The sequence below is a fragment of the Eulemur rufifrons genome, chromosome 8 (assembly GCF_041146395.1).
Source record: "Eulemur rufifrons isolate Redbay chromosome 8, OSU_ERuf_1, whole genome shotgun sequence".
NCBI lineage: Eukaryota > Metazoa > Chordata > Mammalia > Primates > Lemuridae > Eulemur > Eulemur rufifrons.
This window is the reverse complement of record NC_090990.1, coordinates 104,496,843-104,523,395: the sequence shown is the minus strand read 5'-3', so window position 1 is coordinate 104,523,395 and position 26,553 is coordinate 104,496,843. Positions and strand designations below refer to the sequence as shown.

The 26,553-nt window shown below is 42.6% G+C and overlaps 2 protein-coding genes across 9 annotated transcripts; both read left to right on the top strand.

Moving 5' to 3' along the window:
• The first annotated feature begins 126 nt into the window (after positions 1-126).
• LOC138390033 (small ribosomal subunit protein bS21m) lies at positions 127-21,436 on the top strand. Of its 8 annotated transcripts, none has more exons than XM_069478842.1 (7): positions 198-217; positions 1,396-1,471; positions 1,697-1,775; positions 1,914-2,025; positions 3,885-4,074; positions 9,159-9,273; positions 21,143-21,436. In XM_069478842.1, exons 2-7 carry the CDS (start codon positions 1,453-1,455, stop codon positions 21,321-21,323), a joined length of 696 nt encoding a protein of 231 aa, XP_069334943.1. In that variant the 5' UTR covers positions 198-217; positions 1,396-1,452; the 3' UTR covers positions 21,324-21,436. The 8 variants fall into 8 exon arrangements, with proteins under 8 accessions (XP_069334939.1, XP_069334942.1, XP_069334941.1 ...); XM_069478839.1 differs by lacking the exon at positions 198-217 and adding an exon at positions 379-1,224; XM_069478838.1 differs by lacking the exons at positions 9,159-9,273; positions 21,143-21,436 and adding an exon at positions 799-1,224 and having other exon boundaries at positions 127-217; positions 3,885-4,549.
• Positions 21,437-24,906: 3,470 nt separating this feature from the next.
• On the top strand, positions 24,907-25,233 carry LOC138390032 (large ribosomal subunit protein eL38). Its single transcript, XM_069478836.1, has one exon. It carries the CDS (start codon positions 24,982-24,984, stop codon positions 25,192-25,194), a length of 213 nt encoding a protein of 70 aa, XP_069334937.1. The 5' UTR covers positions 24,907-24,981; the 3' UTR covers positions 25,195-25,233.
• Positions 25,234-26,553: the final 1,320 nt, after the last annotated feature.

Sequence of the window (26,553 nt, the reverse complement as noted above, 5' to 3'; positions counted from 1 at the left end):
GCTGTGAATTTCAGTAACGAGAGTCATATGTTACCGGCTAGACAACCAATAAGGGCGCGAGATCTGTGTACGCAGGGGGAGGCACGTGCCGAGCCGCACGTGTCTGGGAGGGGGAAGGGGCGGGACCCACTGAGAGAGAAGCGGAGGTGGGTAGCCGAGACCCGGAGAGACTGAGACAGAGCTGGAGGCAGAGTCTACGCTGAACCAACCGGCACAGGTAAGGACAAAGCGAGCTGCTAGAGACGTCTGGACCCAAAGGGAGTGAGTTTGGGGACTGAACCCAGATCTTGGTATTGGGAGGGATTGCATCATGTGTCAGGCGCGACCTGAGAGGGACCGGCGCAGGGATCCTGATCTTAAATGATTGGGAAAGGGCAGGAGGCCTGTCTCTGTGGGGATGGTTCCCGTGGGGTCACTAGGTGGGTTGGGTGCCCAGATTTACTGCTTGCCCATGGCGTGGCCTCAGGTGGAGAGGCTTGCTGCGGGATCAGGTTGGGGAGCAGCCCAGGCGAACAACGGGCGGAGGGGAAGGTGTCATTCAAGTCAGGTATTTACTCTGAACTGAGGGAAGAAAAGAACAGAGGCTGTGGCAGGCTGAGAGCTGCTCTGCGGAGGCCAGAGAAGCAGTCCCAGTTTCCTAATGGGCGGGGGTGGGGGAGATGAGTTTTTCTTTTGTCTCTGAGACAGGTAATATTGGGGAGGGGGAGAAGAGGTATTACCTGTGCAGTACACCCCAGTCTGCCAGTCCATTTCCTAATTCTTAGACTCTGGTTCAAACTACTTCGCTTTGCTCTTCAGTTGCAGGTTCCGATCTTTGGGTACTCCAGGAGCTGCTCTCCAGCCCCTGCTTCTGGACCTATGGATTCTCCATCTAGCGTTTCTTCCTATTCCTCCTACTCTCTCTCTCCCTCTTTTTCCACCTCCCCAGTGAACAGTGACTTTGGCTTCCCCTCCGATAGTGAGAGGGAGGACAAGAGGGCCCACGGGCCCAGGCCAGACACTGTTGGGCAGAGGGGAGGTTCACGGCCCAGTCCGGGTCCTATCCGCTGCAGGCATCGATCCAAGGTTTCCAGTAATCATCATACAGCATCTCACCCGGAACAGCGGGGCTTGGCTTCTCCTATGGCAGGATCTGGGGTCAAAAGATCAAGAAATGGTGAATTGGAGACCAGTGCAAACATCCAGGGTTGTACCACAGAGGGAGACCTGCTATTTGCTCAGAAGGTAAGAGAAAGCAGGAGAAAGGAGACACTTCTGGAGTGGCATGGCACTCAGCTGGTTAATAAGGAACCAATGAGGATAGTATTGCCTCCCAGATTTGGAGATGGAGGAAGAATCACTATTAGTGTGGGCAATTCTTGGTCTTCTTATAGCCTTTGTCCTGTTTTCCTTCAGTGTAAAGAACTCCAAGGATATATACCTCCTCTCACAGACCTACTGAATAGGCTGAAGATGGGTCGATTTGAGAGAGGTAATTTTCTGATTAGTTGTGTTTGTTTGGGCTAAGTTTGTTCTTCTTTCTCTTCCTCTCTGTTGAATGTGTACTTCTCCTAAGTTTTTGTTTGGGGCCTAGATTATTCCTCTTTTGCATGACCTAATTTCTTAGGTGAAACAGTTTTAAACCCCTTCTGTCCTTCCTTTACCTGACAACATGGTTGAAGCTAAGTACTTGATCTTTCTCTTTGCCTGACTCCAGGATTGAGCAGTTTCCAGCAGAGTGTGGCAATGGACAGGATCCAGCGTATTGTAGGTGTTTTGCAGAAGCCACAGATGGGGTAAGTCCCCCTAGCTCTTTCCTCAGGACTTAATAAAAAGGAGATCTCTCCTTTTTATGTCTTATTTCTTTTTCATATCTTGTTTTGTTTCTTTTTTAATACCTAATGGCTTTTTTCTTTTTAATGTCCTTTTCACAGGGAACGTTATCTAGGAACCCTACTACAGGTAGAAGGGATGTTAAAGACTTGGTTTCCTCATATAGCTGCCCAGAAGACATCACTGGGTGGTAGCAGGCATCAGCTGACCAAGGTAAGAGCTTAAAAACCTGGGGAAGAGGTGGGGAAACAATCAAGGAAATGAAATGTACATGCAGAAATGGGCTCCCCCTTCCATTTCCTTCTGGGTCCTTTCCCCAAGTTTCTATTCAGGGAAGGGAATGCCTAAACTTCCTGCATTGTCTTGATTTCTAGATGTTTTTGTTTTATTTTGTTTGGATCACTGGGAAGAACTCGATGAAGTTTAATCCTATCCCTCATGTTGCAGCTTATCTGCTTTCTACATAGATACAGAATGCGTTTTACCTGGCCAAATGATTCATGTAGGAAGATGCCTCAGCTTCTCTCTACAAATCCTTTCTTCCCTGATTGCCCTAAACCCTTCCCCTCTCCCTCTTTTCACTCCTGTCCGAGTATCCTAGTACCAAACTCTCTGGAAGCCTTTGAGTCTACACTAGGTTTCAAGGACTGGTCATAAGAGGTACTCCACTGGAAGTAGGGGAGAGGGCACCCATAGGGGAGTATTGGATAGATTCTTAGACCTGGTGTAGAAGTGACCTATTTTATGTGCCTTCAAATAATAAGATATTAAGAGGGCGTTCAAATGATGGGGAGGGGAGAGTCTCCTGTAGATAATTGCCAGTCCTTGTTTTCAATCAACTGTGGTTATTATTGCTGTGAGAATAATTGATTAACAAATAAGCAGCAGGGGCTGGGCGTGGTGGCTCATGCCTGTAATCCTAGCACTGTGGGAGGCCGAGGCGGGTGGATTGCTCGAGGTCAGGAGTTCGAGACCAGCCTGAGCAAGAGCGAGACCCCGTCTCTACTAAAAATAGAAAGAAATTATCTGGCCAACTAAAATATATATAGAAAAAAATTAGCCGGGCATGGTGGCACATGCCTGTAGTCCCAGCTACCCGGGAGACTGAGGCAGAAGGATTGCTTGAGCCCAGGAGTTTGAGGTTGCTGTGAGCTAGGCTGACGCCACGGCACTCACTCTAGCCTGGGCAACAAAGCGAGAATCTGTCTCAAAAAACAAAAATAAAATTAAAAAAAAAAATAAATAAAAAAAAAAAATAAAAAATAATAAGCAGCAGGAACTTGCCTGCATATTAATTTATACTTCTTAAAGAACTCAACATAGAAAATTAGAATTTAGGCCGGGCGCGGTGGCTCACGCCTGTAATCCTAGCATTCTGGGAGGCCGAGGCGGGTGGATCGCTCGAGGTCAGGAGTTCGAGACCAGCCTGAGCAAGAGTGAGACCCCGTCTCTACTGAAAATTGAAGGAAATTATATGGACAACTAAAATATATATATACAAAAAAATTAGCCGGGCATGGTGGCTCATGCCTGTAGTCCCAGCTACTCGGGAAGCTGAGGCAGTAGGATCGCTTAAGCCCAGGAGTTTGAGGTTGCTGTGAGCTAGGCTGACGCCACGGCACTCACTCTAGCCCGGGCAACAGAGTGAGACTCTGTCTCAAAAAAAAAAAAAAAAAAAAAAAAAAAAAGAAAATTAGAATTTAAAATGCAGAAATTGGGAAATGATAATTCCAATAAAAATATCCTTTTCTTTAAAGAAATTCTAAAAATAATTATTTTATAAATAATGAGAATGTATGGGGCTGTTTATTTGTTCATCTTTGGATATCCAGTGCCCAATGTAGTATGTGTACATAATAGATCCTGAACTGTTTGTTGAATAAATGAAAGTATAATTTCATTATTAAAAATTTTACTTAATCGTGGCCTGGCAAGAATGTATCGGTTGCATAAAACAAGGTGTGTTTGTATTGCAAACTGAGTTCCCAAGGAAAGCAAAGGTCTAAGTAACCTGGTAGAGCTAATCTGAAAGCTTTCTACACATTTTTTTTTCTCATTTCTCCCCTCTCTAGCATTTTCCAAGCCACGACAGTGATTCAGTTGCTTCCTCTCCTATAGCGCCTGTGGGAAAGATGGATCAGACACAGCTAGGACATGTAGTGTTGAAACCAGAGCAGCCTTGGCACCTCACAGAATGGCCAGCTATGAACCTTACCTGGATCCACACCACTCCGATTTGCAATCCCCCTCTTGGTTCCCCAGGTACCATCTCCTTTAGCCACGGTCCTTTAGGCACTGGAACCAGCATTGGCGTCATCCTTTTCCTGCAACATGGAGTGCAGCCCTTCACCCACTCTACCCCAACCACTCCGGTTCCACCTACTACAGCATCTCCTGTCATCTCTGGTGATACTAAGAAACTATCTAGAGAGGGGCCTCGTTGCTACAGTTTGCCAGTAACCATGCCATCAGACTGGAGCTGTACCCTCTCCCCTCCCTGTCTACCCACAATGGCCAGAGAGATGACCATAGGACAGCTAGAGCAGCAGATGAGAAGCCATCCTCCAGGTGTTTCTGATGCCCATCTTCTCAACCTCTAACCCAGGGCATGCAACTGTCCTCTGTGGTTTCTAATTTGTGTGAATATTTATGTATACATGTATTTTGACTTTTAATGTGTGCACCCATGTTGAGGGAAGATAAATCCTTTCTAATTAAAGAATTTTTTTTACCTAAACAGTTTGCTGATTGCAGGAAGTTGAAAACTTTCTGCCTCAAATACCAATCTTTATCCTCTGAGCTGCAGAAAAGAAGAAAAGGGATGGGAATGTTTGTGAACATGCGCTCCACCAAGTTAGAGTCTGGGTGGGACAATATAAGAGAGAGGAAAAGAGACTCTCTGCTTCTGCTTTCCCAGGGAACACCTTTGGGGACAGTTACAGGGTTCAGAGTTGGGTTGGTTTGTTTATTTATTTATTTTTGTTCAGACTTAGAGACTAGTACCTTTCCCTTTGTGTGTCTCGCCCTTGTAATCTTCCAGCTGGCCTAGACAAGCAGGTTCTTCTGCTCTGGGATTACTCTTTGATGGGAGCTGTTGATGCTTGTGGGTGAATGCATATGTAACCTTCTGCTGCCAGAGGAGGGGCACAAAGGCCAAAACAGCCACTGTGGTTGCCAGTTTTGAAGAGGGAGGGGCTCTCTTAGAATTTTCAGAGTGGGAGGACCCTTAGACACTGGGCCTCATTCTTACTCAAAAAGCTGCAGCTGCTAGATGTATGCTAGACTAAGGAAGGCTACTCAATATTGTAAGGAGGCAAAAATGAAGTCCATGAATCTATCTCCACCCTTCTCTCTGTATTACTCTCTTGCTGATTTGTCCCATTTTCCACCAAAACCATTTCCTCTCTCATCGTAAGTCTTTGTAGAGTATCAGGCTATTCTGTCATCTTAGTCATTGCTTATTGGCTCCTTAACATGTTTCTCATAGCAACTTACACATCTTTTCCCCATTTCTTAAGTCTTCTGTTCTCAGTGAATAATTGCCTCCTTTTATTTCAGAGAATATGACCTTTCTAAGGCAAAACTCTCCATTTGTGCTTTTGATTACCATCTACCTCTAGAACTTTGCTGTATCACATATGTCCTCTTGTTAGTTGAATTTATTCCTCATAATAATTTATTTCTCCCACAAGCATTATCAGATCCCCCCTCCTTAAAAACATTCTCTTGAGCCTGATTGTCCTCTTTCTCTTCTCCATAAGTCTTGACACAGTAGTCTAATCTTTCTGATTCCTTCTTATAACTCAATTCATAACCCCTTGCAGCCTAGCTTCTCCTGCTTTCACTTTGTTGCACCTTCCAAAGTCACTAATGCACCCACTGAATCAGTATTACAATGTAATTCCCACCTAAATCAACAGCTAAACATTTTACAAAGGCTATGTACTTCATGCGTTTTGTATCATTTGATGCTGCCTATTGAAACTCCTGTTTCAATTAGGATAGCACACTAGGTCTAGCACCAGGATAGCAGCAATTCCTAGGTCTCTCAGTGGTTCTGCTTTCACCTTCTCCAGAGTGTGGGTGTTCCCCTAGGCTCAGGCCTTGGCCCTTTTCTCTGACTACATTCTTTCAAGTAAAGGTTTCCTCTTCCTTCGTGGCTTTAATTATTGCTTCAACTTAGAAGACTGCTAAAGCTTCATCTTCAATCCCAGCCTTTTCCCTGAGATGGCATACTAAATGTTTAAATTTCTGCTGGGCAGTTTTATTTACATGTTGCTGACACTTAAAAATTATTGAAAATTTCATAATTTTAGAGCCAAGATGTACCTTTTGTACATCTAATTCAACTCAACCTCCTCATTTTATAGATAAGGAAACTTAGGTGACTTGTCCAAGACAACACAAGGTATGGTACAGAACTCTTGGTTTCCAGTTTGGTGTGTTTTCCAGTGATCACCAATCAAATCTCCTTTACAACAATCAAATTTCCTTTTTACATTCTCCTCTTCTGTTAGTGCTACTTATGGTGCCACCATTTTTCCAGATAATTAGGCTTAAAACTTGGTGCCATTTGGTCATCAGTTACTTCTTATTTTTTATTTGGAATGTCACTTAAAATTCATTTCTTCCTATCCATTCCATTGCCACCACTCTGATCTAGACTTTTATTATAGCAATGATCTCTCTTACCTTTAATCCCTTCTCAGTAAAAATCAGATTAATTTTCCTAGAACAGTGCTTTGCATGTCATTCCCTATTCAAATCCTTCAGTGGCTCCCCAGTGCTTTGAGAAGGAAATCCAAAATCTTTAGTCAAGTTCTCTATTTCTCGCTCTACTCCCCTGCATTATCCTTCTGTTGCAGTTTTTTTATTCACCCCTGAACACTGTACATCTTTTTGCCTCTAAGCTCTTGTTCATGCTGTTCATCTTGCCCAGCCTTTCCTGCTTCTGTTATCTAAATCCTACCCTCTTTCAATGACTGACTGAAGTTCATCTCTGTCATTCTTTCTGTTCAACGTGATATATAGGCTCAATGTTTGGCTCTTTACTCCATCAAATGGCATCATGTATGTAAAACACCTAGTACAGGATTTGGTATAGAGTAGGCTCTCAAAAATATTACTTTTCCCTTTCCTTTCTTTCAAAGTGTCTTTATATTGTATCCCATTTTATTCCCAAGACAGGTTTTGTGAGACTGACAGGGCAGATATTTGTCCCATTTTAGAGATGAGGAAATAGACGGAATTTCAATCTGGCAAGGGCCAGATAGTAACTATTTTAAGCTTTGTAGGCTATACATGTCTATTGCAACTACCCAGTTCTGCCATTGTGGCCCAAAGCAGCCATACCTAATACATAAAATGAGCATGGCTGTGTTCCAATAGTTTCATTTACAAAAACAGGTGGAGCTGGATCTGACCTGCAGGCAGTAATTTGCAGACCCCTGGTTTTATGTGATTTGTTCAAGGTCATATGCCTGAGGAGCATCAGAATTCAGGTAGGATCCAGACCTTCTGACTTCTGATCCAGTGCCTTTCCACCATATTATGCTGTGGCCTATATAATTTATTTTGCACTTATTATATGCTACCTTGTTTTACTATTTATCTGTTATGTCTACATAATGTCTTCTAATGGTCCAAAAGGCACTGGAATGGTATCAACGTACCTTGCACAGAGTAGGCATTCAATAAAAGTTTGTTGATAAGCACAATGATGTCCCAGTCTAGTTCTCTTTTGATACTTTGGACCTGGCTTACTCTGAAGTGGGCTTAAGTTTTTGTGTGAGTTCCTATTAGCATAACTGATGAGGGGGTGGGTGTGTATATATGTGTGTGTGTGTGTGTGTGTGTGTGCACACGCACGCTCAAGCTGTAGGGGAGGTACATTTTTCCATAGCCATTAGACCTGAAATTAAGTGAATAACCATACACGGATATGTAGAAGCAAGCATACAAATAAAAGGACGGTTATCTCCGCAGTGGAGAAGAAATTAAAAAGGAAATATTTCCACCAGGTCTCACTAGGAGGCAAATGGCACAGAAGCGCACATAAAAGAGTCATTGATTTTAAATCCTGCAACTGTTTCCCATGTCATTTTTTTTTTTTTTTAAGTCAAGGTTTTATTCTTGAGCTATGGTGAAGCCACCGCAGCTCACTGCAGCCTCAAACTCCTGGGCTCAAGCGATCCTCCCGCCTTAGCCTGAGGAGTAGCTGGGACTACAGGTGCTCGCTACCACGACCGGCAAATTTTTCTGTTTTTCGTAGAGACGGGATCTCGCTCTGTTTCTCAGGCTGGTCACGAATTCCTGGCCTCGAGCGACCCTCCCATCTGGGCCTCCTAAAGTGTTAGTATTACAGGCGTGAGCCACCGCTCCTGGCCTTCCATATTTTTATTCAGGGATTTTACTTTATTTCGTAAAATGGCTGGAAAGATGATATGGGAAACTCTTGTTCATTTTGTTTCTTTCCTTATTTTTTAAGCAGATGATGAGTGTGAAGCTGTTTTTCGTCCAGAGAGCAGATCTCAAAGGGTCTGTCGTTTCCGCAGAGAAAACAGGAAGCTTCCCCTATTTCTCACATTCTCCATCTAGGAAGAGAAATGGCTTAAAGATCTCTTAGGGGTTTAGGATCGAGAGGTGTGAAATTGGGCTGACCTTCTCAGGGGCTGAAGGACTACGATTCCGTGAGAAGGCGAGGAGCCTGGTTCGGGGGAATTTAAGTCAAGGAGTATTTTGCTTTGTCAGGTGTAGAGGCGGGTGGGGGTCTTTAAGGAAGGCGGCCGGAAAGACCGTTGCCACGGTTTCCACGCACTGTTTTCTCCCGTTAGTCCCGGCGTCAAGTACACCGCGCAGGGGATTCCGTAGTTTCCGCTTCCGGTCGCGAGAAGGCTGCGAGTTCGCTAGGTACTGACCGTGCGGGTTCAGGATTTTGTGCAGGTTGGGAAAAAGCGGAGTGGTCGCGGCGGGAGGGCAAGTTTGCGGGCTGTTACCTCCTTTTCTAAAGACCGACAGAGACCCCTGTCAACTCCCAGCCCAAACCCTTTTGGGTTTGTGTGCGATAGTTGGGACCCTGCGCAGCGCGTCCTTGCTGCTCCTGTCCTCCAATGCACTACAACGCAAGATTTCGTGGTGACGCGCTGCTACCGTCTCTTTTCTTCTCTATGCTACTGTTTGTATTAGGAAAGAGAACGGGGGTCTTGATAACAATTTGCGTGTACTTTCCAGGATATGAAAACTTCCATGTGCCCTGTCTCCTGTGTCACTGAGCACTTTGCACTTCCAGATCCCAAATAAGCCTCTCGGTAAAGTGTGTTTTATGTCCTTTCTCCGTCATCTTTTAGGTTCTGCAGAGTGGAGACTTAAATCCAAGGTCATGGCAAATCATCTCAAGTTCATTGCTAGGACTGTGATGGTACAGGAAGGGAACGTGGAAGGTGCATACAGGACCCTAAACAGGTAATTGTTAAGGGACCAGAATCATGCCTAGACCAACTCTGTGGGAAGTTGGTTATTCTCTCCCTTCTGTTCTCCAACCAGTGCCAGCCCAGGTGCTCACAGTCTCTTGAAACTTCTCAGCTTCTCAGTTTATCTTAAATATGAGATTCTTCCCAAGATCTAACTGTATGAAGTTTATGCAACAAGTAATCATCCCTTTGGTGATGAACTCTATCCAAGACTTTAAAAAGAGCCCAAAGGAAAAATCACGATGTGAAGTTGCTAGGAAGCAGAAACATAGTACATGATAAATAGACAGCTGAGGGAATGATTGATGTGGGACAAGGCTAATGGAAGAGATGAATTCAGATTAGGATCCTGAGGCAGGAGGATTGCTTGAGGCTGGGAATTTGAGACCAGCCTGAGCAAGAGCAAGACCTGGTCTCTACAAAAAATAGAAAATGAGCCGGGTGTGGTGGTGCATGCCTGTAGTCCCAGCTACTTGGGAGTCTGAGGCAGGATTGCTTGAGTCCAGGAATTTGATGTTAACAGTGAGCTGTGATGACACCACTGCACTCTAGCCTGGGGGACAGAGCAAGGCCCTGTCTCAAAGGAAAAAAAAAAAAAAGATTAGGTTCTTGGGGAAGCAAGTAAGAGATGGGAAAGCTTACAGGTTTTGACTAGCATTACAACATAAGCAAAAATACATAAATGGAAATGAACTAGCTGGAGTGGAGCTGTTTTGAAAAGTTTTAAATGCTAGGCTGAGATGTAAAATAGCCCTAATAATGCCTACCACTCTAATTTCTCAAGCAGAAAGTTCCTTAGCCTTAACTTCTCACCAGTTGTAAGCATTTTGATTTTCTGGCATGCATCATTCATTATTTTCTTTCTCTAGTGTGAAGTAAGGTTTGGAGAAACAAATGCTTGTTGAGTTGAATTATCAAAAAACTGTAAGGTGCACTCTGGGAGGCCAAGGTGGGAGGATTGCTTGAGGCCAGGATTTCAAGGCCAGCCCAGTCAACATCATTATGTAGATACCCTGTGTCTACAAAAAATGTTAAAAATTAGCCAGATGTGGCAGTGCGCACGCCTGTAGTCCCCAGCTACTGGGGAGGCTGAGGCAGGAGGATTACTTGAGCCCAGAAGATCAAGGTTCAGTGAGCTATGATGATACTGCTGCACTCCAGCCTGGATGACAGAGGAAGAACCCGTCTCTTAAAAAAAAAAAAAATTATATGGTAGGCACAGCGCACCTTTGTCCCAGCTACCCCAGAAGCTGGGGAGGATCGCTTGAACCCAGGAGTTGGAGGCTGTAGGGCAAATGTGCTATTGTCGCACCTTTAGCCTGGACAATGTAGCAAGATCCCCCTCTCTTAAAAAAATTTATGGGGAAAGAAATTATATGAGCTGGCCCTCTGCCTTAAGTTTTTGAATCGTGGAGAGGAGCATAAAACACATCTTTTTAGAGCAGTGTTCTTTGCTCTATATTAATAGATTATTTACTAGTTTTTCTGGAAATAAACCTGTGGCAGTCATTTTCTAATTAAGAATACTTATCTGATTGGGTTTAAATATGGTGGGGTTCTTGAAGACTGAGAGGACAAATGAAAGGGAAACTAGTTGTTAGCAAAGCAGAGAGTTCTAGGTGTGGAGGGCCAGATGGCAAAAGACCATAATTGACAAGGGCAAAGATGCTGTTAGAAGCTACGTAAATGAGAAGCAGCAGTTGCAGGCTCAGGATGGTTTATGTCTTTTTAAAGGATTTAGTCTTGAGTTAGCCCAAAGGCTCTGTATCTGTGCATCCCAGTTATATCCTTGAGTAGAAGCTATTCCCTCTGTGAATGTCACTTATGCTGACAGTAAAGATAATCCATTAAGTACCAGGTTGTAAGATTCTATTTTTTTCTATTGCTGCTCATTCCCCAACTGTCTACTATTTCAGACTTTCTGGTGTCATGTCTGTGAGAGGTATGAGTTGTTTAATGACCTTTCTCTGTCCCAATATCAGAAGCACAAAATGAATGTCCCTTATAGGTGACATACAGACTCTGTAGTGAGTTGGCTAGTGAGATGAAATGTTGAATTTGGGAAAAGGAATGTGGCCAGGGTTGTTGAGATGTTTGTATTATTGAAGGATATCAAAGGACAGCTGTTACTTGATGGTTAAACAAATTTCCAAAAGGCTCAGTTTTAGTTCCTCTATTCCTAAAGTGCAGATAACACAAAAGCAAAAGCAAAAATTTTGTTTTTAGAAAATTAGCTATTTTGACAAAGACCTCCAAAATAATTGTAGTGCAGCATTATTTATCAAACCATTTCTTATAATTGTATCAAGACAGTAGCTACAACTTTAATACTTTTGACCAAGCCATAGCCTGAAAATAATTTTCTTACATAAATGAAGCAGCATAACTTACTGGTTAAAAGTAGAGAGTGCCTGGTTCATATCCCAGCTCTTCTACTTTTTAGCCTCATGATGTCTGGTAAGCTACTTAATGTCGCTCTTCTTCAGTTTCCTTATCTGTAAAGTGGAACCCACCTCATAGGGTTGAGGTAAGAATTGTTAATACATATAAAGTAATTAGAACAATGCTTGGTACATAGTAGACATTATATGTTAGCTATTATCTTAATTTGAAAATCATTATAAAGAAGTTTTGGTTTTGCTTTGTGGGTGATTTGTTTATTTGAGACACTGAAAGTTTACTTTAGCATTTTTTTCTTCTATCTTTCTTGACTATCGGGTTATGTTTAAGGTGGCCTAGAGATGAAAAAAATAAGAATATAATTATTAAACTTTATTTTAACATGAGGATCCACTTTACTACTGGTATTAGAATGACTTTTCTTAGCCTATTGCTAATCTCATCTTAAAATAACAGCATTTATTCCCTCTGTATGCACTATTGGATGTATGGAATGTACTCCCATCTCAGAACCTGAGAAACAAAATATTTATAATCTCCTACCTGATCTCCATTGATGACAGGTCTGCAGAAAGCCCAAGCTCAACTCTGTCTCCTGAGAGAAGACTCTTCCTATTTCTCTGTCTGAGATTGTTCTAATTAACTTAGAACCATACCTCTATATACCTGCCACTTCCAAAAATCCTTATTCATAAAGCCAATATCTTCTTAATTTAATTAACCCTAGGTTGGTTTGTTTGTTTGTTTGTTTGTTTTGCATTCCCTGTTTTTTTCTTTATTGTTTTCCATTTTACGTAAAACCCTTCCTGATCCCAAGTGTGAGTGGGTAATGGGTGAGGGACAAAAAAATGGCAGAAGGTAGAAGCATGTGAGGCATGTGTGGATACCTTCTACCATCTCTCCTGGCCTGGTACTATCTCAGACCTTGTTTTCAAATTTTTGAAAACAAATTGTTTCAAATTCAAACATTTCTAGGAATGTTTTCAAATCTCTCTAAATTCCTTTCTACTACTTCTACTTTTTTAAATAGCAGTCTCATAGTTATTTTAGGGTTCTCTTTTTATTAGTGACTGGCAGTTTACATGTACTTTTTTCCTGGGTGGAAGTGTTAATGTTACTCAGAAACAGTAGGAGACTGGTCATTGTGACATCCTGTGATTTTCGGTCTTGGCTGCCTATTAGGATCACCTGCAGTGGCTCATGCCTATAACCCCAGCTTTGGGAGGCTGAGGCAGGAGGATCACTTGAAGCCAGGAGTTCCAGTCGGGGCAACATAGCAAGACCTCCATCTCTACCAAAAATTTTTAAAATAGCCAGGTGTTGTGGTGTGTGCCTATAGTCCCAGCTACTTGGGAGGCTGAGGCAGAAGGATCACTTATCTTGAGCCCAGGAGTTTGAGGCTGCAGTGAGCTATGATTGCACCACTGCAATCCAACCTGAGTGACAGAGTGAGACCCTGTATCAAAAAGGAAAAAAAAAAAGAATCACCTGGGGAACCTTTTTTTTTTTTTTTTTTTTTAATGTATTTTTTTTCTTTTTCTTTTTAGTAGAGACGGGTTCTCACTCTTGCTCAGGCTTGTGCTGAACTCCTGAGATCGGGCTATCCTCCTTCCTCGGCCTCCCAGAGTGCTAGGATTATAGGTGTGAGCCACTGCACCCCTGGCCCACCTGGAGCACCTTAAAAAAAAAACAACTTTTAAGGTTAAAGCCCAACCTGAGACTAATCAGTCTTGGGAAGGAGGGGCATAGCAGTGCCTGGATGGCAGCATTTTTAAAAATGGCCCATGAGATTTTAATAATCAGCCAGAATTGAAAATTATTGTAATAGTCTTATGGGCTCCTTAATGTGGCAAGACCTGTGCTTTTTCATTTGTATATCTCTTGCATTCACCAACGTGTCTGGCACACAGGAAACTCTCATTAAATGTCTACTTAATGAACAGAAATGTTCCTTTATCTTTTGTCAATCCTTTAATTTAGTGATTGTCGAACCTTTTCACTGAAGTATTTCTAACAGCAGAGGAAAATGAAGGAACTGTAGGGGTTCTGCTGCTTTGTTCTGTAAGCAAATGTGGAATTTCTTTGAAGCTTCTCTTTTTTTTAACTAAAATTGTAGATGAACTTTGTATTGGTAGCCATTGCATCTGTTTTAGGGCCAGAACTCCCACCCTCACTCCAGTTAAAATTGGTGCTCCAGGCAGATGCACCAAATTTATTTAGAAACTCTTGTATCTCTTGGCATTCTGTCAAGTACCTTAGTTAAGAAGCACAGTATTACTTTTTCTTCAGGGATTAAAACACCAAGGTAAGAATAAGTTTTGGAGAAAGACAGTTTACATTGCTTAAAAAGAAAAGAATTTGGTCAGAAAGAAGAGGGGTAGTTAGAAAAATAAATGAAGAGTTGAAGTCATAGATTGAGAGCCTGAGGTATGATGATCTCTTTTAGGCTTCCTTATGAATTTGGAAGATTAGAACTTTGTGGCTGGGATTGTCTAGGAAACCACAGCAAGAAGTGTATTAGTTGGAAGGAGCTAGCTTGGAAAAAGTATTATGATAGTGATTTTTATAATCTTTTTTTTGAGACAGAGTCTCACTCTGTTGCCCAGGCTAGAGTGAGTGCCGTGGCGTCGGCCTAGCTCACAGCAACCTCAAACTCCTAAGCTCAAGGGATCCTCCTGTCTCAGCCTCCCGAGTAGCTGGGACTACAGGCATGCACCACCATGCCCGGCTAATTTTTTTTTTTGTATATATATTTTTAGCTGTCCATATAATTTCTTTCTATTTTTAGTAGAGATGGGGTCTCGCTCTTGCTCAGGCTGGTCTCGAACTCCTGAGCTCAAACGATCCGCCCACCTCGGCCTCCCAGAGTGCTAGGATTACAGGCGTGAGCCACCGCGCCCGGCCGTGATTTTTATAATCTTTAGGAAGAATACTTTGTGAGTTTAGAGTCACTCTTTAGAAAACTGCGTTTCTATTTTTTTTATCTTAGAGTGTTAGACATATGTCCTATAAATTGTATTTTAGCCTTGGGAAAAAAGTGAATAAATACGTTGTTTTTAGAATAATTTTCTAGGCAGGACTTTTAAACTTGCATGTGCAAGCAAGCTGGGAAGAAGTGTCCCAGTCTTATGTCTTTCTGGCTGTTAAACACATTCTTTTCTGGCCGGGCATGTTGGCTCTCGCCTGTAATCCTAGCACTCTGGGAGGCCAAGGCAGGAGGATTGCTTGAGGTCAGGAGTTCAAGACCAGCCTGAGCAAGAGCGAGACCCTGTCTCTACTAAAAATAGAAAAATCAGCCGGGCATTGTGGCACGTGCCTGTAGTCCCAGCTAGTAAGGAGGCTGAGGGAAGAGGATTGCTTGAGCGCAGGAGTTTTAGGTTGCAGTGAGCTATGATGATGCCACTGTACTCTACCCCTTTGAGACTCTGTCTCAAAAAAAAAAAAAAAAAAAAAACCAAAACATTCTTTTATGACTTATATACTTCTTTTTCTCTGCCTTTCCCAAATGTCCTCTTTCTGGCCACCTTTTCTGTATATCTCTCTCACATCCCAGGCTTCTCTGTATCTCTGTCAGCTTTCTCATAGTTGGTAGTTTTAGAATAAGTGCCTTGTTCTATGGTCTAATTACCACAATAGGTAGGAGAGCAAATGAGAAGCGAGGGAGGTGGTTAAAGCTTTACCGTGTTTGGAGCACAGAGGGAGTCTTACAAAGGAAACAGTCTATGTGTCTGCCCAGTGAGACTGCCACAAAATGCCTGTTATATAACCAGAGCCCTCATTGGTGCCCTGGGATGAGGAGGTGGAGAGTGGGGGTTGCTAGGAAGCCCTGCATGATTGGCTGGCCTCCATGCAAGGAAAGGCAAGCATACTGGAAGTGTGCCCAGTTGACCCCTTTTACTCTTGGTGGGCGAGCTTCTGGGTCCATCGAGTCCTTTTGCATACACGTTGGTCTTGACGTAGGTTGGCTACACTGACATGTGAGTCCGCCACCCCCATCACCCACCTCCAGGCAGCGTGGTTCCTTTTACATAATCAGTTGAATTTCACTAAAACTGGCAGCTGGTTTCTCCTTCAGTATTAGGTTGCCAGGCGCCCAAACTCCAGGCTGATTTGTTTACTCTAAAGCTCTTGGTCTGCTAGTCCTCGAACTACCTTTGGAAGCAGAAGCATCATTAGTAACACCCTCCCAGTTTGCTGCTTGAGTTCTACAAAGTTCTTCCTGCATACTTTATTAGAGATGAAGTTGAGTGGATGCCTTTACTATAGGGAGTTTGGAACATTCAAAGATAATTGTGCTTTTTTAGGATGACTAGAAGGTACAGGGTAAGGGAGGGAATCCTCATCTAGCATTTTGGAATTTATTTGGTCTGTGTTTTGGAAGTAATTAGAACATCCATGGAATAATGTTTACCAACCCCATCATTATGTTCTTTCCCTTCCTTCATCCTTATGTTCTTTTGTTATTATTTTTTTTTTTTTTCCTTGTCTTGCCTTTTTGCCTGACAACACAGGCATTTACTTGGTAAGATGATCACCTCTATTTCAAAGCTCTTTTGGAACTACAGTAGGGTTCCTGAGTATGTGTCTCAACTCCCTCTTTCTTTTGCAGTGTTCTTTCATCCTATTTGTAAAGTCTCTTTGTCATTCCAATAGGCTTCTCTTCCTAGGTGATGTCATAGTCAGGGTCTCTGTCCTTTGTGTAGTCTCTCAAATCCAATTTTCTTGTCCTTTTTACATTATATATCCATTTTTTTTCTTTCAGGGGCTTTTTTCTGTATTTTCTCCAGTGTACCAGTCTCTAGTCCAAAAGGTGGCCTTCATTAAACAATAGTAAACAGAGGTCTAGACAGAAATAAATGCGTATATGTTTGGATCATTCCTTTCCCTTAGTGTACCATGCTGTCTTAGCTTCCATTTCCTTTTTACTCTGAGGAGTCTAGCCCAGCTCTTCCCTCCCTTATTGTCTCCTCTGCCCATGGACACTGCAATAATTTGTCTTCTGAACCTTGGTGGTTTTTGTTTGAAAAACAGAATACTGTTGTCCTGAATTCTACTTATAGCTCCATTTTGTGATCTTGGGCAGGTCAGCCTCTCTGAACTTAAGTTTCCTAATCTGTAAAAACATGACATTATCTACCTAATCAATTTCATAGGATTATAATTGGGATAATGGATGTAAAAATGCTATCTAAACTCTAATGTGCCATCCTAGTAAAAGTAATTTTATTGAGGCTTTCTGAGCTAATATCCCCAAGAACTGTATATATTGTAAGGTAATTTAATCCCTTGGTTTGTGGACTTTTGTCAATCATCTAGAGCAGTGGTCCCCAACCTTCTTGGTGCTCAGGCAGTGATTCGAGCAATGGGGAGAGGCTGTAAATAGAGATGATGCTTCACTCATTCACCTGCTACTCACCTCCTGCTATGCAGCCCCCCTCCCCACCCACTTCCTAAGTTTCATGGAAGACAATTTTTCTATGGACCTGGGCGGGGGTGGCAGGGAAGCGCATTGGAGCTCTGAGGCCCAGTCCCTAACAGTCTGTGGACCCGTACCAGGGGTTGGGGACCACAGATCTAGAGGATTCATTTTTGTCATATGTTTACTGATAATTTGTTCTTTGCTAAGTGTTATGTTAGATGCAAAAATGAATAAAAATTTGATCTCTAGCCTTAGGAAGTACACAACCCAGTAACGGAGTGTTTTTTTTTAATGTGGTTAAATATAGTATTGTCTGATCAGTGCTATAAAAAAGGCATTAATGGTGCTCTATGGCATAGGTTCTCCCTGGACCATCAATAGCATCACCACATGGGAACTTGTGAGAAATGCAAGTTCTTGGGTCCCACCTTAGACCTATAGAATCAGAAACTGGAGGTGGCAAATCATTCTGTGCTTTAACACGCTGTCCAGATAACTACTGCATGCTAAAGTTTGGGAATCTCTGTTCTTTGTGACTGGCAGAAAGGAATAATTGATTTCACCTGGACCAGTTTTACAGATGTGATAACAATTGATTTAGGCCTTTGGGGAATAAATAAGATTTCATCAGGTAGAAAAAGAAAGGAATCATATTTCAAGTAAAGGGAACACCATGAGCAAAGCTAAAAAATAAATATGTAGAATGTTTAGAGAACTGCATATAGTTCAGTATGACTAGAGCATAGGCTTTATATGGCAGGTTATTAAAGATAAAGATGGATAGGGTACAATTTTTTGGGGTTTGGGTTTAGACTAGTGTTTCCAAAGTTTGTATTCAGATTGGAATATGGTAGGAAACTTAAAAACCAGCTCATGTCCCTTCCCCTCCCTGTAGTGATTTAATTGGTGTGGGGTGTAGGCTAGAGTTTAGAATTTTTAAAAGATCCCCAGATGATTCTAATGCTCAGACAAGTCTGGGAACTACTGGCTTAAGCTATTCTGTACATTAGGAAAGATTTTTTAGCACCAGAGTGACATGATCTGATTTATGTTTTAGGACAATAATTGGTGAAGGGAAAGAGAATAGAAGTAGGGCAACCTACTTATCCTTCACTTAGATAAGTTGTCCTTTAGGATGCCTTCATAACTACCTTGTTCTCAAGTCCAGGTTAAATGCCTCTCGTGTGCTTATATAGCAGTGTTTCCCTTGTCTTTGTACCTGTTACACTATTGTAATTCTTGTATAATAATGGAGAATGTTATAGAATAAATTCAGGAAGGAGACAACAAATTCAGTTTTGTGTAGGGTTTGAGGCAGTTGGAAATAATTAGTCTACATCTAAGAGTAGGGGTAGAGATAAGGATTTAGGAGTCAGTAGTGTCTGAGTCAGTTGTTCAATCATGGTAGTACATTAAATCACTTTTGATTTAAAAGTTTGGGGATTCATGCCTGTAATCCTAGCACTCTGGGGAGGCCGAGGCAGGCGGATCATTTGAGCTCAGGAGTTCAAGACCAGCCTGAGCAAGAGCAAGACCCAGTCTCTACTAAAAATAGAAAGAAATTAGCTGGACAACTAAAAATATATAGAAAAAGTTAGCCGGGCATGGGGCACATGCCTGTAATCCCAGCTACTCGGGAGGCTGAGGCAGTAGGATTGCTTGAGCCCAGGAGTTTGAGGTTGCTGTGAGCTAGGCTGATGCCACGGCACTCTAGCCTGGCAACAGGGTGAGACTCTGTCACCCCGGGTAGAGTGCCATGGTGTCAGCCTTGCTCACAGCAACCTCAAACTCCTGAGCTCAAGCGATCCTCCTGCCTCAGCATCGCAAGTAGCTGGGACTACAGGTGCATGCCACCACACCCGGCTGATTTTTTCTATTTTTAGTAGAGAGAGGGTCTCACTCTTGCTCAGGCTGGTCTTGAACTCCTGACCTCAATTGATCTCCCACCTCTGCCTCTTAGAGTGCTAGGATTACAGGTGTGAGCCACCTCACCCGGCCACCTGGGGAACTTTTAAAACATTCCCAATGCATGGGTCTACTCTAGACCAATTAAATCATAATCTCTGAGGAAGAGAGGGTAGCCATCAGTACCTTTTAAAAACGCTTTAGGACATGATTCCATTGCATATCATAGTTGAGGTCCACTGATAAAGGTTAAGGGAATAATGTACAACCAGAAAGGAGGAGGTTTACAGTCAGAATCTGGAGGAATACCAACATTTAAGGGTAAATTGAGGAAGAAAGCCAGTGAAGGAGACCTTTTGTGGACCAGGACACTTAGTCCTTTGGTGTCCCAGTTCTCTTATCATAAGACTCTAGTGTTGTATCCACTTCTGGATACACGATTTCTGGGTGTCACTATATTTCTAATAGAACCTACATTAATCAACTTCTGCTTCTGGAATTTTGCAGCAATTCCCTTGCTTCCCACTTCCCATCTCCCTGCCCACTAAAACTAAACAAATTGATCTAAACAAATTTGATTCTCTAGTAGCCTACAAATTATTCCTGATATTAAACAGCAAGATGATACCAAGGATAATGGTTCCCATGTCTGTTCACATTTGTAATTTACCCAAAGCCCAATTCTTTTCAAGTTGAGGTTCAATCTGTTGTGTTGGGCTTGTGGTGTAAATATAGCAGCAATAAATGGGGTTTCCCACTGGGCAGAAGAAGCTGATAGTTTTTCTTATTTTTGTTTTCTTTTTCCTCTGCCCCCTTCCTTCCAATTATAATAGCCATGTCTCAACTTCCTTATTTCCAATTGTGTTTGTGACTTAGTTTTTGCAGGTAGTGAAAGGGTAGGGTAAGCAGGATTGGGACCATATATATAAACAATGCCAGGAATGGAGAGCAGCAGCAGAAGGTACCTCCAGACTTCCTCAGGACCAACTGATGAGGAGTTGAAAGGAAAAGACAAATTGCAGATTCGAGTCACAGCTCTCAGGAGCATAGGGATTAGGCTGGTTATAGAATAATGCCCAGTGTCTTCTTAGCTCAGTGAGAATAAAGAGGTTTGAGTTAGGGGAGTTATCAGTCCAACATGAGAAGCTGCATTGCAAGGAATTGAGTGAGCAGGAAAGAAATAGATTGAGCTCAATTTTATAGACACTTATGAAATTAATATTCATAAAACAGGGTTTCTGCCTTCAGGGACTTTTAATCTAATGAGGGAGACATTTATATAAATAACTAACAGAATAGCAGAATGAAATAATTGCTGAATAGGTATACAATAAAATGTTTTCTCTGATTAGGAAGATAGGAACATTTTTTGGAGAGGTAATATCTGGGCTTGACATCAAAACAATGAGAAAAATTTCAGAATGTTGGCAGCTGGGGAGTGGGAGTTGCATTCTAGGCTGAGGAAACAGCATGAGTATTAAAGTATGTTTAGGGAGTAGTCAGCAAAGCACTGTGGTTAGGGTACATGGAAAAATGATGAGTCAGGCTATTATTTTCATGGTTCCATTTGTATCACTAGTGTGGTAAGGGCCACTTCTTTCCCTGTATTTAGGTGGGCCCAGAAATCTTTCAGACATACAGACTTATGCTATATCAGTTCTTTTTTTTTTTTTTTTTTTTTATCAGTTCTTAAACACAATAAAGATGAAACTACATTCTCCACTAAGGACCAAGTAGGAATCACCCCTAGTGATTTTGTTCCTACTACACATGGCTCACCCCATTTGAAGTTCCTGAAACTCCCCCTTGGTTGAGAATCACTGCCATAGAGAGCCAGCAGTTTTACAGGACTGTGTCATATCCCTCAGGTGTTGTTACAGTAGAAAAAAGTTTGAGAACGTAATCCTGACCATCACCTCTCCAAAAGCAAGGATCATGTAATTAATTGCTTTTTTATTTCCTTACAAATTCTTATTGGGGCCCTAAAAGTAGGTGGTTAATGCTATATTGCCACTATTTCTTACTGCAATTTTTATAAACACCAATTGTTTGGCCAATTAACTTCTGACTGTCTGTGAAACTGAAAAAGAATAATAATGAGCCCAAGCTTCTAACCTCATTGCTTGCCTTTACACAGAATCCTCACCATGGATGGGCTCATTGAGGACATCAAGCGTCGGCGTTACTATGAGAAGCCGTGCCGCAGGCGACAACGAGAAAGTTATGAAACCTGCCGGCGGATCTACAACAGGGAAATGGCACGAAAGATCAACTTCTTGATGCGAAAGAATCGGGCAGATCCATGGCAGGGCTGCTGAGGCCTGTGGATAGGATGCCCAATATGAAAACCCTTGTCCAATTTGTGTCTCCACCTCTTTTCTTTCTACCATCCCATTTTCTGTTACCTTTCTCTACAATAAATTCAATTACATATATGCACGAAGCAATCCCATTAGTGAGGAATGGACCTTCTATTTTATTAAGTGAGAAAAGAAACTGAGTCCAAAAATAGTCCAGGTAGGAGTAGAATGGTGTTCGCCAGGGGCTGGGAGAGGGAGCAATGAGGTACAGAGTTTCAGTTTGGGAAGCTGAAAAAGTTCTGGCAATGGATGGTGGTGATGGTTACACAAAAATGTGAATGTACTGCACTTAATGCCACTGAACGTACTTAAATCTTTAAGATGGTAATTTTAGAAATTAGCCAGGTGTGGTGGTGTGTGCCTATGGTCCCAGCTACTTGGGAGGCTGAGGCAGAAGGATGGCTTGACCCAGGAGTGTGAGGTTGCTGTGAGCTAGGGTGATGCCACGGCACTCTAGCCTGGGCAACAGAGTGAGACTCCGTCTCAAAAAAAAAAGGGGGGTCCCAAAACAATAAATGCTGTCATGGATTCGGAAAGATATGTATATTTTACTACAATAAAAAAATTTCTTCAAGTCTAGGAGAGGTGATGAAATTTTCTAAAATATAGTGAAATATAGCTACCATTTCCTACCCAATTTTATGCACCCCAATCAGAATCTTACTGGAAGAGCATCTGGTTACTCTTTACTGAACTACCCCTCCTTCCAATTGTTAGGTAAACAGGAGAGGATGGATGTGCATTGAGACACCTATCAGCCAGACTAGGGTGCCTAAAGGAATCCTTAAGACAAATCTAACCTAATATTCATTCCTGTTTTCTGTTTTTCCTTTAGATTTCCTAAAGGAGGCTTAAGGGAGGGATGGTAGTGAAGAAATAAAGCAGTAGATGGATAGTAGGAAAGAAGAAAAGGGAGAGTATTGAGAAAGAGAAGGGCACAGAACCAGAAATACCCTACTGCATTGGTTCTCAGAGTGTCCTCAGATCAGCAGTGTCAACAGCACTTGAGAAATTGTTTGAAATGCAGATTATGTGACCCTACTTTAGATATTCTATATTGGAAATTGGGGTTGGAGCCCAGCAATGTATTTTAACAGGCCTTGTAGGTGACACTGATGCCTGCTAGAGTCTGAGAACCACTGCCTCATATGTACTCAACGAGATTTCAGGTGAAGGTTCCCACCACCACTTCTCCTCCACCGTGCACTCTTGGGTATGTTATTCTGATAGCTGGGAGCATCTGACCACCCTGGGAAGACCAGCTGCTCTGCTTTCTCTCTTGCTGTCTGTTTCCTCCAGCCCTGGTCCCCTGACGGTCATATTGCTAGTATAAGGAGAGTTGGCGCCAATCCCTGCAGGAGAACGCAGAGGGAAGGCAGAGGCGGAGGCAGCTAGCCCACTTCTCCTCAGGCTGCAGCCCTCTCAGCGTGGTGTTAAAAAAGGAAATAAACAGAGCAGAGCAGTCTGCCAAGCTGCCTACTGCTCCAGGTTGCTAGTGTTCAAACATTGCCCCCTTGTGGTTTAGTAGAGTAGCTTCAGGTTTCTGGCCTTAATTCTGCCTTAAAATATAGTATCTTTTCTTCCCTTCACAATTAACATACTTAGTGATTGATTAAGCAAGTCCTGCAAGAAGATATGCTGGAACCACTGTGGTCCTTACCTTTCAGAGTTTGATCATTCTCTTCCACCAGCACTGAGGCCCAGTGAGTGTCACTGGACCCTCCACAGAAATTATTTAGAAATAGATCTGCTCCTTGCCCTCTGGAATCTTCTATTATGGTTGGAGAAAATCTATATACAGGCTGTCCTCTACTTTGTTACCTTTATACAACCTAACTTTCACAAGTTAACAAGTTATATTACTTCTGAATCACCTTTGAATCTGAATTTGGTTATCTCTTTTGGATGATTTTGAGTCATGACATAGTGTTACCTCCTGCCACAGAGGTAGGACATGTTTGTGACAGCAGAACCAAGCCTGTTACTTGGCAATATTTCCCTTGGGGCTAGAGTTGCTTCTGAGCTCTGTCCAAAAACTAAGGGGTGGCTGAGATCTGGAATTTACTTAGTATCTGAAAATTATCCTAATCTCCAGTCCTATTGCCCATGTTCTCCCAGAGCAGTGAATAAAGATGAGTTTTAGCAGACAGCCACCTAAGAAGCCTCATAAAGGGGAGGAGGGGAGCATGGCTGACTGGCTAAAGTTCCAATTTACCTATGCTGTGAAGTTAGGGAGAAAAACGCTCTACTCCCCACCCCAGAGATAGATGATAACTGCATGTAGTTTAATAAGTCATGGCCGGGCGCGGTGGCTCACGCCTGTAATCCTAGCACTCTGGGAGGCCGAGGTGGGCGGATCGTTTGAGCTCAGGAGTTCGAGACCAGCCTGAGCAAGAGCGAGACCCCATCTCTACTAAAAATAGAAAGAAATTATATGGACAGCTAAAAATATATATAGAAAAAATTAGCCGGGCATGGTGGTGCATGCCTGTAGTCCCAGCTACTCGGGAGGCTGAGACAGGAGGATCCCTTGAGCTCAGGAGTTTGAGGTTGCTGTGAGCTAGGCTGACGCCACGGCACTCACTCTAGCCTGGGCAACAAAGTGAGACTCTGTCTCAAAAAAAAAAAAAAAAAAATAAGTCAGGGTTGCTTTAATCCTTTGATCCTTGCATTGGTTTCAGAGGAGGGGTGGTTTAGTGTTTACCCAGTTATAGGGTGATAGATAAGTGCCTCCTACCCTGATCTTGAGCACCTGTGAAATCTCTTAGCAGTTCACTGAAATGCCTCTGGCAGGCCTGCTTCAATCATAATTTAAGGATCTTAAAATATGCTCTGGAAACAGGTACCCCTTTAAAATTGGGACTCTGTTGAGTAACTTTGGCATTGTACTTTCAAGTTTTCAGATGTGCGCTAAGTGTGAAATAAGAGTTTATATGTTAACTGAAAATACTAAGGAAAAATGGCTCATTGTATGATAACAAGATAAAGGAATAATGGAGTAATGTGTTAACATAGGTAATTGAAGGGAAAGGAAAATGTCAGAGCTTTCACTATGTGCCAGCTACCTTACTTAGTCAAAAAAATTTGGATTCAATTGTGATCTTGGTAAGTTATTTAACATAAACCCTTGTTTCCTCTGTAAAATAAGGATAATGGTATCCACACGTTTATGGTGAGGAGTAAATGAGGTAATATGTGTCAAATACTTAGCACAGTGTCTGGCACATAGAACTCAATGCTAGCAACTGATAATCCCCAGTTGTGCCAAACCTGATCCTTGATTCTTCCTCCCCACTCAACCATGACCAGCATTCATTTAATTCCTCTGGCTGTCTCTATAACGAAATGCCACAACTCTAGTACAGCTACTATCATAACTCTTCTGGATTACTACAACAGCCATTTGACATCCTACTTTAGGAGTGACTGGCTCCAAGCCATTCAGACTTTGGCCAGAATGATTGTTCTAAAATGCAATTCTGATCTTTTCACTTTCCTGTTTAAACTGGTAATTGGTTCCCATTGCTTTCAAGAAAAAATCTAGTCTTTTCCTTCCTTCTGCCTTCCTGTTGCTTGCTGTACAGGTCCGCACCCCTTCTCTGCGCGCCTCGTCACCATGCCTCGGAAAATTGAGGAAATCAAGGACTTTCTGCTCACAGCCAGGCAAAAGGATGCTAAGTCTGTCAAGATTAAGAAAAACAAGGATAATGTGAAGTTTAAAGTTCGATGCAGCAGATACCTTTATACTTTGGTCGTCACGGACAAAGAGAAGGCAGAGAAACTGAAGCAGTCTCTGCCCCCGGGTTTGGCAGTGAAGGAGCTGAAATGAACCAGATTCGCTGATTTGAACTGTATTAAAATTTTAAAAAATAAAAAAAAAAAAAGAAATCTAGGCCGGGCGCGGTGGCTCACGCCTGTAATCCTAGCACTCTGGGAGGCCGAGGCGGGTGGATCGCTCAAGGTCAGGAGTTCGAGACCAGCCTGAGCAAGAGCGAGACCCCGTCTCTACTAAAAATAGAAAGAAATTATATGGACAACTAAAAACATATATATAGAAAAAATTAGCCGGGCATAGTGGCGCATGCCTGTAGTCCCAGCTACTCGGGAGGCTGAGGCAGTAGGATTGCTTAAGCCCAGGAGTCTGAGGTTGCGAGGTTGCTGTGAGCTAAGCTGACGCCACGGCACTCACTCTAGCCTGGGCAACAAAGTGAGACTCTGTCTCAAAAAAAAAAAAAAAAAAAGAAATCTAAACCACTTAGCATGTCCCTTAAAGCCCTTCATGACTGAACCCTGCTTTTTTTTTTTTTTTTTTTTTTGAGACAGAGTCTCACTCTGTTGCCCAGGCTAGAGTGAGTGCCGTGGCGTCAGCCTAGCTCACAGCAACCTCAAACTCCTGAGCTCAAGGGATCCTGCTGTCTCAGCCTCCCGAGTAGTTGGGACTACAGGCATGCACCACCATGCCCGGCTAATTTTTTCTATATATATATTTAGCTGTCCATATAATTTCTTTCTATTTTTAGTAGAGATGGGGTCTCGCTCTTGCTCAGGCTGGTCTCGAACTCCTGAGCTCAAACGATCCGCCCACCTCGGCCTCCCAGAGTGCTAGGATTACAGGCGTGAGCCACCGCGCCCGGCCATGAACCCTGCTTTTCTTTCTACCCATTTGTCCCCTTGAGTATACTTTTGGATCATAGCACATGCTGTTCTCTCCCTCTCATACATGAGCTGTCAGTTGGAATGTTTTCTGACATGCCTTCCTTGATCCCTTTCCCAGCCCTCCTCCTTATATTCTTTTTTCTGTCTTGAGTTTACCTTTATAAGTTTACTTCCGTAATAGCACAGTTTATTTCTATTTATTGTGATTTATTGCTTATTTGTCTATCTCCCTCCACTGGATTTTCAGTTACCTGGAGGTTGAGTCTTTGGCTTTTTATATTCCTAGTGCTTCGTATAATAACCAACATTTAAATGTTCAATAAGTATTCCTTTTTTTCTTAGAGACACAGTCTCGTTCTGTTGCCTAGGCTGGAGTGCAGGGCCCAGTCATAGCTCACTGTAATTTCCAATTCCTGAGCTCAAAGGATTCTCCCACCTCAGCCTCCTGAGCAGCTGAGACTACAGGTGCACGACACCACACCGAGCTAATTTTTTTATTTGTAGGGGGTCAGGCTATGTTATCCAGGCTGGT